Consider the following 12933-nt stretch of genomic DNA (forward strand, 5'->3'; position numbering starts at 1 on the left):
AAAAATACCAAACTACAATAGGCTAATGCTTTAGACCCCAATAATTAAAAACAAATATGCTCATCCAGATCAAGAACAAACCCTTGCCCTGACTCTCTCCCTCACTCCCAAAAGTAACCAGAAAGTTTCCTGACTATTTCCTCACTATTGCTTGTGATTTTCCGACCCCTAACGCTAACCCAAAAATCCTACCCCTAATTTTAACCTTAACCCTAAATATTGCCCAAAGAGTCATCTCAAATAAGGGATTTGCCCATTAAAAAGGAAAACAAACGAATTATACCTAGCTATGATTCATTCCACAAGGAAACGGCAAGGGGATCTGTGTGAAATAATAATTTTATTTTGAAAAATATATTTCCCCAAGAGCAAAACATTTTGGTTGTTCAGATCCAGAACAAACCTTTACCCTTTTCCCTGCCGCGGAGCATAACCGTAACTTGCCTGAACCATAAAAATTTTCATTTTCCTACCCTAACCCTACCTGAAATTATATCCCAAATCATAACACCAATTATGCCCCAATTATTATAAGCACTTTGTTTCTTGGAAAACCAGTTTTGTGGTCTATTAGAAATTACACAAATGGTACTTTGGCCTAAAAAAGAATTCTTACCCTATTATTTAGGTGATAATGTGACATCAATCTGGTGTGTGGGACATACAATAACTCCACCTTTTGTCTCAAAGTTCATCATGTAAAGTTTAACCTGCTGTTATCTGCTGACTGTATGTAGAAATGAAATTACTTTTGCATTTATGTTGTTGTCTGACATCTTATGTCTTTACTTTTTAAATTTCACATGGATAACACATTTTCTTGTTTTGCCTTGTGTTGGAAGTGGTGAGAACTTATAGACACTCTAAAAGCAAAACATCTCTTCTATTGTTTGAACAGGGACCAGATTATAAATAATCTGGGAAAGAAATGAATGGCAAATGTAATTTAATCTTTAAAAGGTTTAATCGTGTAATAGCATTCAGTCAGTACATTCAAACAGTTACACGGAAATTCACATTATTGCAATAACTGTCAACCAGAAGAAAAATCACACAAGAATGCTTGTTCTGAATTTCATCTGACTGCCATATCTTGATTAATGAATACTCCACATTGTGCTCCAGCAGTCCGGTATCATTTGTCTTCAAGAATTTCTCTTCTCTTCTCTCTCTGAAAAATATGAGGCATTTGAAAATTCAACAATTTGGGAAAAGGATGGTTGATGAAAGGAAATATCGGTAAATGTGCTTCTGAGCTTATTGAAACATCATCTATACTCACAGCAGCTGTACAGCTTGTTGATCCTCAGAATGTCCCCCTTGGACATACTTCTCCTCTGTCCAATAGATTGGTTTGGGTTGGGTACGGGAGTAATAGTGTCCAGTCCATTGGTTGAGAAGGCAGTTCTAGATAAGTGGAAGAAAATAAATGGGTCCCTGTTAAAAACAATTTCAAATTCATTGCTAACCGGATAGTCATAATGAGAAAACATCCCTTTTCCTTACCTTCCATAATGCATGATAGAAGTGTAGTCATATGGAGTATTCAGATTATTAGTGTCTTGCTCCTGAAAGTTGTAGATGGTGTCTGTCAAAGAAATAAATACTTTGTTAACTGTTTGTTTGAGAGATTAAACTTATTGTCTATTTAAACGTGAACATAAAAATCATGTTGACCATTTTAATGTATTTGTCCTGTTGTAACTGATTGGATGAAAGGGCTTTTATCAAATAAAATAGGCCCAAAGTATGACAGGCAGTTCCTCACGTGGTGCAACATTCTCCCAGTTGATTCTGACGTATTCGTCCCGGTCGCTCCTTGTGTGCTCATGATAGAAACCCAGCGCATGGTTCAGCTCATGCTGAATGATACCATGGTAAACACAACCATATCTGGCCAGAGACACTACCTGCTTGCCACCAGTTCTCCCCAGATAGGAGTAACAGCTGCAAGGAAATAGAAGGTCACCATTTCAGTGTTAGCCAGGCCTACCAAATGGAATCTAAGTAGCGTTATTGATCCTGCCATTGGTGTAAATGAGCTCACCCATCTCTGCTCTCAATACTGATGAAGTCTCTCTGACTCGACCGGGGAACAAAGCGAATGCAAGTTTCTGTGTTGAAGGTCTCCATGGCATTTTCAATTCTCTTCTTGTGATAATATGCTGTAATGCAGAATCATTCAAAAACAAACATGAGAAAAATTAGAACTTTCATTTGAATTATAATATGTACAAATATTTGAAGTACCAAAATGTAATGTTTTAAAGATATGCAAAACGTGGTCTTGTATAATATTATATAAAGCATAATATTATCACTGGTCCATTGACTATGTTTGATATCTATTTCACCAAATAATTCATTCATGCACAATATCATTGCCTTTTTCGTTTTTGTAAATAAATACAGATTTTGCTTCACTTACAGAATTCATTGCTCACAGTGTAAGGCACTTCAACGAGTCCATCTGAGGATTTCCTCCATAAGCATTGGTTATTCCAGCAGTTTATAGCATTTCTGGTGTTTGACACAACCATGTCTCCCTCCATCAGTATCTCGCTGGACCCTTTTAGAGACAGAACACAGTCATTCAGAACCTCCTGGGATTTTTAAAAAGAACAGAAAATGTCTTCAAAATGCAGAGAAATTTTATATGGGCACTCTGTTTTCTGAATTTTCATTCTTTCATAGTTGCAGAGCCCTTCACAACACTTTGAAAATGTAGAAATTCAAAAACGACAAGAAATATCTACTTGTGATTCCTTTGCATTGTCTCAAGTCAATAAAATAAAAATAAAACACCAACCATTGTTGGACTGTAGAATCCTTGCAGTGATGTCCAAATCATCAGGATCCTCTGTTTGAACAGCTTGAAAGCAGAAGAGTTCAAAACACTCTTTTTATACTGACCTCATACTTGCAGTTATATTGTTACAGAAATAAATACTATATAAAGTCAAAAACATCAGTTACAGAATTATTTTGTTGCCAATGAATTACTCACAAATCAGTGGAGAGTCATCTGCTTCACTTCCAAGGTCCTAAAGAAGAAAGAGAGGCAGATGCTCAGTTAATAAAATTGAACACATATTTGAGGTGAGAGTTGAGGGAATCTTTCCACTGTGTTTAGTGGGCCATCTCTTACCACGAGGGGATGTGCCTGTGAGAGGCTCAGCAGCAGAGCTAGGATGGTGGAGATGAGTCTCTGGTCCATCTTCAGTCAGCGTTTGGAGATACTCAGGATGGTTCCCTCACGATGAGTTGATGTCTGAGATCTGGTAGGCCCTGTCTTTTATACAACCTCAGCTTGTAGGTGTGCCTGCAAGGGGATCAGGGATTATCAGCAATTCCCTACACCCAAAATTAGCATTTTGGTGTACTACATTCATTTCCACCATTTCAATGAAACTTGTAATTGTTATTCCTCATTTTGTTTACAGTGGTAAGCTGGGAAGATCATGAAAACTGTCTCCCAGAAAACACACAGAGCTTGTTTTAAGTAGGTTTTAAGTGCTTATTTTGTACAGCCCTTTTTTGGGTTCTGATTCTTACCGGCTTGTAAATACCTAATCTCATTACGTACATTTATAGGGTGGGGTCTGGAATTCATGGGCATTCAGGGGTTGTCTTCTCAGTTTGTGTTCATCATCATTTTTTTCTAAATTAGAAAAAAAAAGTTTGTATCTTCAACCCAACACAAATTAGAAAATGTATTGTGAATGTAGTGCACCTGAGTTCATCTTTGAAGGTCCACAAGATGCTTAAAGTCTGAAATTACACTGGGGGTAGTCACATCATGTGTAACACATGTAATAAGAAGATATATATTCATTACAGATATAAAAGAAAAAACACAATTCAAATTTAAAATGTACTATTTACAAACATTCATTTATAAATCTAAATCTAAAGACCAATTAACAGAATGATTATTACACAATTTTATTTATATAGAACTATAACAAAGAGTGGAAATACAGTGGAAATACAAATGAAAATTGGGCAAATATAATTATCACTTGCAAAGTCATGCAAAGCAATAAATTACTAGATCATTGTATTTATATCAATATAATTCATATGAGTTTGAAAAGTTGTATGAAACAGTCTCAATAACAGATAAGCAATGTGACAGTGTTTTTTTATTTTAATTTATAAAAAAAATTCTATATAATTCCTTTTCTCTGCTCATTTTCTTAATAAGTAGTGTACTTCACCTTCTGTGGCCCACACAGATGAATTTGAGACCTTCACAGTCTTGACAGAAGAGAAATTATTTTTTGTCGAATTGTGGATATTTTAATTGCCTAAGATTTAATATTACATGTAGAATTGAAAATGTTTGGCAGTGAATAGACTTAATCAAGATAACGGAGAAATTGACAGGGTACTGTTGAATTGCAGACACCAATGTGTAAAATAATTGAACACGAAAAGCTGTGGAAACATGAATACTGATGAGTATTAAATAGTCCATGTAACAAGCATATTTAAGAAAAATATTTCAAGCCTTCTCTAAAGAATTACAAGGGTTCTGTTTACCTTGATCAACCTTCCTTAAAAATGTAAAGTAAATAACGGGTTTTAATTAATTGTTTAAATTTATCGCTGGAATTAATTTAGTACACTCCCTTCAAAAGCTAATTTTGGGTGTGGAGAATTGGCAGTAATCCATGATCCCCTTGCAGGCACACCTACAAGCTGAGGTTGTATAAAAGACAGGGCCTGACAGATCTCAGACATCAACTCATCGTGAGGGAACCATCCTGAGTATCTCCAAACTCTGACAGAAGATGGACCAGAGACTCACCTCCACCATCCTAGCTCTGCTGCTGAGCCTCTCACAGGCACATCCCCTCGTGGTAAGAGATGGTCCACTAAACACAGTGGAAAGATACCCTCAACTCTCACCTCAAATATGTGTTCAAGTTTATTAACTGAGCATCTGCCTCCTTTTCTTCTTTAGGACCTTGGAAGTGAAGCGGATGATTCTCCACTGATTTGTGAGTAATTAATCAGCAACAACATAATTCTGTACCTGATGTTCTGATTCCATGTGACATTGTTTCTGTAACTACTGATTTGCAAGTATGAGGTCAGGGTTAAAAAGAATGTTTTCAATTCTTGTGTTTCAAAGCTATCCAAACAGAGGATCCTGATGATGTGGATATCACTACAAACATTCTACAATCCAACAATGGTTAGTGTTCTATATCTTTTTTTTGTTGTTGTTAAAAACGTAAAAATGTTAATGATTGTATAGCTACAATTCTAGTATGCTGCTAAGGGTTCTACAAATATGAATGAGAAGTCAGAATATAAAATGGCCATTTTGTTAAATGTTCAGAATTCTCAGCAAAGTAACCTATGATCATCTAAATGGCTTTGTTTTGACTTCAAAGAGTCCAGTGAGACATTTTCAGTTCTTTTTAAAAATGCCAGGAGGCTCTGAATGACTGTGTGCTGTCTCTACAAGGGTCCAGCGAGATACTGATGGAGGGAGACCTGATTGTATCAAACACCAGAAATGCCATGAAGTGCTGGAATAACCAATGCTTATGGAGGAAATCCTCAGATGGACTTGTTGAAGTGGCTTACACTGTGAGCAATGAATTCTGTAAGTGAAGGAATATTTGTATTTATACATACTGTAAGAACACCCTGGTGCTAATACTGAAAGAGTTATAATATTTTACACAACTGAATTATTTTGGGGCAATACATCAAACATAGTCAATAAGCCAGCAAGTCTATTAAGTATACATTTTACAAACCTTTGCTGTTAAAGAAAATCAGAGGTCAGATCCAGTGATCATTATTTATATTAATGCTGTCCATGAGTATGTAATTCATGTCTATTTTTGGATGATTCTGCATTACAGCATATTATCAGAAGAAGCGGATTGAAAATGCCATGAAGACCTTCAACACAGAAACCTGCATTCGCTTTGTTCCCCGGTCGAGTCAGAGAGACTTCATCAGTATTGAGAGCAGAGATGGGTGAGCTCATTTACACCAATGGCAGGATCAATGGCAAGATAACACTTCCTGGATTTTATTTGGTGGGCCTGGCTAACATTGAAATGGTGACCTTCTGTTTCCTTTCAGCTGTTACTCCTATCTGGGGAGAACTGGTGGCAAGCAGGTAGTGTCTCTGGCCAGATATGGTTGTGTTTACCATGGTATCATTCAGCATGAGCTGAACCATGCGCTGGGTTTCTATCATGAGCACACAAGGAGCGACCGGGACGAATACGTCAGGATCAACTGGGAGAATGTTGCACCACGTAAGGAACTGCCTGTCATATTTTGGACCTATTTTGATTGAAAAAAACCCTTTAATCAAATCAGTTATAACAGGACAATTACATTAAAATGGTCAACATGATTTTTATGTTCACGTTTAAATAGACAATAAGTTTAAGCTCTCTAACAAACAGTTAACAAAGTATACAGTTATTTGTACGGGACAATATACTTAAACCCAATGTAACAAACAGCTAACAAAGTATCTGTTTCTTTAACAGACACCATCTACAACTTTCAGACACAAGACACTAATAATCTAAATACTCCATATGACTACACTTCTATCATGCATTATGGAAGGTAAGGAAAAGGACAGATTCACATTATAACTGCATCCAGTTAGTACTGAATTTGACATTTAACACAGATCATATGTTCTCCTTCCACTTCTCTAGAACTGCTTTCTCAACCAATGGAATGGACACTATAACTCCCGTACCCAACCCAAACCAATCTATTGGACAGAGGAGAAGTATGTCCAGGGGGGATATTCTGAGGATCAACAAGCTGTACAGCTGCTGTGAGTATAGATGATGTTTCATTTAGCTCTATATTTATTTATAACTATATTCGCCGATTAATGTTTTCCCACCCATCCTATTCCCAGATAAATTCTCCAATGTTCAATATAACAATATAGAATTACATAACAATATATTTTGTCTTTGTCCATTTCAGTCTGATTGGAGTTGTGATAATTACAGCATGTTTTTACGTCAGAAAATATCTCTTATTTGTTGCAGAAAATAAATACTTGGAGACTGAAGGTGCCGGACTACTGGAGCAGAATATGAAATCATAAATCACAATATTCTTGCCAGAAGAAATGCAGAACATTCACGCCTGCAAAAATCCTTTGTTCTGTTTATCACAGTTATTGTAACAATGTGAATTTGCATGTAATGTTTTAATGTACTGAATGAATGTTACTAAATTATTAAATCTTGTGCATATTAAATCACATTGGCAATTCATTGTTCTTCCCAGAGACGATTTATGATTTCTCCCATTCAAACAATAGAAGTAGTTGTTTCCTTCAAATGTATCTGCAAGTTATCAGATTTTTGTGCTTTCCTTAAAACACTGATTCACATGGCCTTTCATTTTCACAACTGAAACACCATTTTTTTATACTGTGTAAATTAAGTTTCAACAAAAGAAGACACACATGTTAGCAATTACAAACAATACAAGGCAACGCAAGAACAGATAATATATTATGCACCTTAATTCCAGAGAAAGAAAATGAACAAGTAAAATAAATGGCAGAAACATTACTGGTTTGCTTAGAGGTTACTCAATCAAGGGGAGTGGACACTTAGCGCCAAAGATTTCTACAAATTTTACAAATAAATTAACATTACCAATTTGTACCAAAAGGCTCATATTTTGAGCTACCAAAGTTCTGCCTAAATAAATTTCACCCATCCACTACAGATAAAATATTGAAAAAGTACAAAAGACAATTGTCTCTCAATAGCTTTTATAATTTTAGCCTGGCACTGTTAATAATCCTGGCAATTTGTGATGCTGAAGATGGTGAGGATTTTGGTTTGTGGCTCATATAGAGTTACCAATGGTGTCATTATTGAAGCAAATAGAACTGAATTACAACACATATACATGTAGAAATTAAATACTACCAAGAACTACAAAAAAGTATGTCCACTTATATTTTTGAGTTTAATTATACACAATTTCTCTTTGTGTTTTTAAAATGACGTGGAAGGGACCCTGCAGAAATGAGTGAAATAAGAGATTTAAATGCCAATAAAGTTGAACTGAATAATTTATTAAATGTCTGTATTATTGCTAAACACAATGGAGAAGTTTTATCAGGAGCTTCTGTGTCCATCAGCTCCAACAGAGACATCACCAGGTGTTGAGTATCTCCTCCGGTGATGCTTTGCCAGGCCTGAACTGCAGCCATCTTCAGCTCTTGCTTGTTCTTGCTTGCTGGTTGCCTTAAGTTTTTTCTTCAGCATATGAACTGCATGTTCAGTTGAATTCAGATCAGGTCAATGACTACCCAGAATGATTGAAATTCCCAGTTTTTGGATTTGAAAAGCTCCTTTGTTGCTTTAGCAGTATTGTTGGGATCATTGCCTTTCTGTAGAGTGAAGCGTCATCCAATGAGTTTGGAGGCACTTGGTTGAACTTAAGCAGATAAGATGCCTCTGTGCACTTCAGAATTCATTCTGCAGTTACATCATCAATGAAGACAGGTGAGCCAGTACCTGTGGCAGCCATACATGCTCAAACCATGACACCCCCAACACCGTATTTCACAGATGGAAGGTGGTGGGGAGCCCATATACAGTACCATACATATGATACTATGCACTCCAACCCCTTTCCTTTTTTTTGGTAGATTGTATTAATTTATTTTGTTCTTAATAACTTGTAATACATTTTTTTAATAAAAAAAAAAAAGAGAGGCGGTTTAATAAAAGTTGAAAATCTGCACATTTGATGACATACCTAAAATTGTAGAGTACAGAGCCAAATCAAGAAAAAAAAACGTATTTGGCCCAAACATTATCGAGCCCACTGTATTTACTGTCCTGTTTGACTGCAAGAAATAGACCTGCCATGGTTAGAATTGGATTCCACACAAAGGTGGGAATGGTTGTACAAAGTACCTGTTCCTTTAGTTGGTTTAGTTGATAATAAATACCAAGCGTCCTGTGACATAATAATTGTTTATCGTAATGCAATGGGCATCTCTTTCCACACTGAAAATGATCTGAAGCTGCACTCATTATGAGTTAAGAAGCATTGGAAGGAATAACCCACCAAAACTGTACCTTTAGGAGGCCATCTTTACCAAATACAAGTGACTGGTGAAGCTGTAAAATGGGGCTTCCATATTTGTGCTCAAAAATGATATGTTTCCATGCTATGTTCCGTAATATTTGAGGTTGCTAATTAAAATACACAGGAATAAAGCTGAAAACCATTTTATCGCTTCCTCTGTTAGTCAAAGACTCTTGTGCCAGACTTGTTTAGAGACAGATCTGCAGCAGGATTTTCTGAAAGTAATAATATTAAATTCAACAAATTCATTTCTGACACATTGAAGGTTCATGGAAATAACTCAATTACCATTTGGTATAAAGCTGTATGTATTATTTTCTGATGAACCAACTACGCAGGTTTGTGAAATAATGGCATTGCAACACACACAGGGACTAATCTTGCAGTCAATGACAGGATTGCATAAAATAGTCTGATTCTTTGATGTACTTTATTAATTCATTTCTGCAGTTTTATCTTGATGATTATTTTCTTCCTCTGCTGTAATTTCTGAAGTTTAGCCTCTTACCCGCCCTCATAAAACAATTTGGACACTTTAAAATCACAATTTATTTTGTTAAAATTTGTCTGTCAAACATCGCATTTTCAACTGTTCACAGACTTAAGTGTACTGCAGAAGACGAACATAAACTGACAACCTGCCCATGAATTCAACACTCAATTATAACCGAAGGGATTAGGTATGTAGAAGTTCTTAAGGATTACAACAAGAAAAGAGGTCTACATAATAAGCACTTCAAACGTACTTTATACAAGACCTGTGTGTTTTGTGGGAGACGGTTGGTTTTCGTTGATCTTCCCAGCTTATCATGTAAACAAATTGAGGCATAACAATTACAAGTTTCATTGAAATGTGGGAAATTAGTTTAGTTTGCTCCCTCTTAAAAGCTAATTTTGGGTGTGGAGAATTGGCAGTAATCCATGATCCCCTTGCAGGCACACCTACAAGCTGAGGTTGTATAAAAGACAGGGCCTGACAGATCTCAGACATCAGCTCATCGTGAGGGAACCGTCCTGAGTATCTCCAAACGCTGACTGAAGATGGACCAGAGACTCATCTCCACCATCCTAGCTCTGCTGCTGAGCCTCTCACAGGCACATCCCCTCGTGGTAAGAGATGGTCCACTAAACACAGTGGAAAGATTCCCTCAACTCTCACCTCAAATATGTGTTCAATTTTATTAACTGAGCGTCTGCCTCCCGTTCTTCTTTAGGACCTTGGAAGTGAAGCAGATGACTCTCCACTGATTTGTGAGTAATTAATCAGCAACAAAATAATTCTGTACCTGATGTTCTGATTCCATGTGACATTGTTTCTGTAACTACTGATTTGCAAGTATGGGGTTAGGGTTAAAAAGAATGTTTTCAATTCTTGTGTTTCAAAGCTATCCAAATAGAGGATCCTGATGATGTGGATATCACTACAACCATTCTACAATCCAACAATGGTTAGTGTTCTATATCTTTTTTTTTTGTTGTTGTTAAAAACGTAAAAAATGTTAATTATTGTACGGCTACAATTCTAGTATGCTGCTAAGGGTTCCACAAATATGAATGAGAAGTCAGAATATAAAATGGCCATTTTGTTAAATGTTCAGAATTCTCAGCAAAGTAACCTGTGATTCTCTAAATGGCTTTGTTTTGACTTCAAAGAGTCCAGTGAGACATTTTCAGTTCTTTTTAAAAATGCCAGGAGGCTCTGAATGACTGTGTGCTGTCTCTACAAGGGTCCAGCGAGATACTGATGGAGGGAGACCTGATTGTATCAAACACCAGAAATGCCATGAAGTGCTGGAATAACCAATGCTTATGGAGGAAATCCTCAGATGGACTTGTTGAAGTGCCTTACACTGTGAGCAATGAATTCTGTAAGTGAAGGAATATTTGTATTTATACATACTGTAAGAACACCCTGGTGCTAATACTGAAAGAGTTATAATATTTTACACAACTGAATTATTTTGGGGCAATACATCGAACATAGTCAATACTCAATGTCTATTAAGTATACATTTTAGAAACCATTGCTGTTAAAGAAAATCAGAGGTCAGATTCAGTGATCATTATTTATATTAATGCTGTCCATGAGTATGTAATTCATGTCTATTTTTGGATGATTCTGCATTACAGCATATTATCAGATGAAGCGGATTGAAAATGCCATGAAGACCTTCAACACAGAAACCTGCATTCGCTTTGTTCCCCGGTCGAGTCAGAGAGACTTCATCAGTATTGAGAGCAGAGATGGGTGAGCTCATTTACACCAATGGCAGGATCAATGGCAAGATAACACTTCCTGGATTTTATTTGGTGGGCCTGGCTAACATTGAAATGGTGACCTTCTGTTTCCTTTCAGCTGTTATTCCTATCTGGGGAGAACTGGTGGCAAGCAGGTAGTGTCTCTGGCCAGATATGGTTGTGTTTACCATGGTATCATTCAGCATGAGCTGAACCATGCGCTGGGTTTCTATCATGAGCACACAAGGAGCGACCGGGACGAATACGTCAGAATCAACTGGGAGAATGTTGCACCACGTGAGGAACTGCCTGTCATATTTTGGACCTATTTTGATTGAAAAAACCCTTTAATCAAATCAGTTATAACAGGACAATTACATTAAAATGGTCAACATGATTTTTATGTTCACGTTTAAATAGACAATAAGTTTAAGCTCTCTAACAAACAGTTAACAAAGTATACAATTATTTGTACAGGACAATATACTTAAACCCAATGTAACAAACAGCTAACAAAGTATCTGTTTCTTTAACAGACACCATCTACAACTTTCAGACACAAGACACTAATAATCTAAATACTCCATATGACTACACTTCTATCATGCATTATGGAAGGTAAGGAAAAGGACAGATTCACATTATAACTGCATCCAGTTAGTACTGAATTTGACATTTAACACAGATCATATGTTCTCCTTCCACTTCTCTAGAACTGCTTTCTCAACCAATGGAATGGACACTATAACTCCCGTACCCAACCCAAACCAATCTATTGGACAGAGGAGAAGTATGTCCAGGGGGGATATTCTGAGGATCAACAAGCTGTACAGCTGCTGTGAGTATAGATGATGTTTCATTTAGCTCGATATTTATTTATAACTATATTCGCCGATTAATGTTTTCCCACCCATCCTATTCCCAGATAAGTTCTCCAATGTTCAATATAACAATATAGAATTACATAACAATATATTTTGTCTTTGTCCATTTCAGTCTGATTGGAGTTGTGATAATTACAGCATGTTTTTGCGTCAGAAAATATCTCTTATTTGTTGCAGAAAATAAATACTTGGAGACTGAAGGTGCCGGACTACTGGAGCAGAATATGAAATCATAAATCACAATATTCTTGCCAGAAGAAATGCAGAACATTCACGCCTGCAAAAATCCTTTGTTCTGTTTATCACAGTTATTGTAACAATGTGAATTTGCATGTAATGTTTTAATGTACTGAATGAATATTACTAAATTATTAAATCTTGTGCATATTAAATCACATTAGCAATTCATTTTTCTTCCCAGAGATGATTTATGATTTGTCCCATTCAAACAATAGAAGTAGTTGTTTCCTTCAAATGTATCTGCAAGTTATCAGATTTTTGTGCTTTACTTAAAACACTGATTCACATGGCCTTTCATTTTCATAACTGAAACACCGTTTTTTTATACTGTGTAAATTAAGTTTCAACAAAAGAAGACACACATGTTAGCAATTACAAACAATACAAGGCAACGCAAGAACAGATAATATATTTTGCACCTTAATTCCAAAGAAAGAAAATG

General features: G+C 36.2%; 3 protein-coding genes across 3 annotated transcripts; 2 read left to right on the forward strand and 1 right to left on the reverse strand.

Annotated features, from left to right (window-relative positions):
* Nucleotides 1-1147: 1147 nt before the first annotated feature.
* LOC118223735 (high choriolytic enzyme 1-like) lies at nucleotides 1148-3217 on the reverse strand. Its single transcript, XM_035410665.1, has 9 exons — nucleotides 3149-3217; nucleotides 3008-3044; nucleotides 2810-2872; nucleotides 2429-2569; nucleotides 2048-2165; nucleotides 1769-1947; nucleotides 1507-1588; nucleotides 1283-1407; nucleotides 1148-1171 (listed from the first exon to the last, which is right to left on the reverse strand). Coding segments are annotated over exons 1-9 (816 nt in total). The 3' UTR covers nucleotides 1148-1169.
* A 1525-nt stretch (nucleotides 3218-4742) lies between these two features.
* On the forward strand, nucleotides 4743-7196 carry LOC118223743 (high choriolytic enzyme 1-like). Its single transcript, XM_035410677.1, has 9 exons — nucleotides 4743-4865; nucleotides 4970-5006; nucleotides 5141-5203; nucleotides 5480-5620; nucleotides 5886-6003; nucleotides 6112-6290; nucleotides 6531-6612; nucleotides 6708-6832; nucleotides 7056-7196. Coding segments are annotated over exons 1-9 (816 nt in total). The 5' UTR covers nucleotides 4743-4796; the 3' UTR covers nucleotides 7058-7196.
* Nucleotides 7197-10131: 2935 nt separating this feature from the next.
* Nucleotides 10132-12552, forward strand: LOC118222547 (high choriolytic enzyme 1-like). The gene is made up of 9 exons (XM_035408213.1): nucleotides 10132-10239; nucleotides 10344-10380; nucleotides 10515-10577; nucleotides 10857-10997; nucleotides 11260-11377; nucleotides 11486-11664; nucleotides 11904-11985; nucleotides 12081-12205; nucleotides 12429-12552. Coding segments are annotated over exons 1-9 (816 nt in total). The 5' UTR covers nucleotides 10132-10170; the 3' UTR covers nucleotides 12431-12552.
* The last annotated feature ends 381 nt before the right edge of the window (nucleotides 12553-12933 follow it).

This window comes from Anguilla anguilla, chromosome 3 (genome assembly GCF_013347855.1).
Source record: "Anguilla anguilla isolate fAngAng1 chromosome 3, fAngAng1.pri, whole genome shotgun sequence".
NCBI classification, from domain to species: Eukaryota; Metazoa; Chordata; class Actinopteri; order Anguilliformes; family Anguillidae; genus Anguilla; species Anguilla anguilla.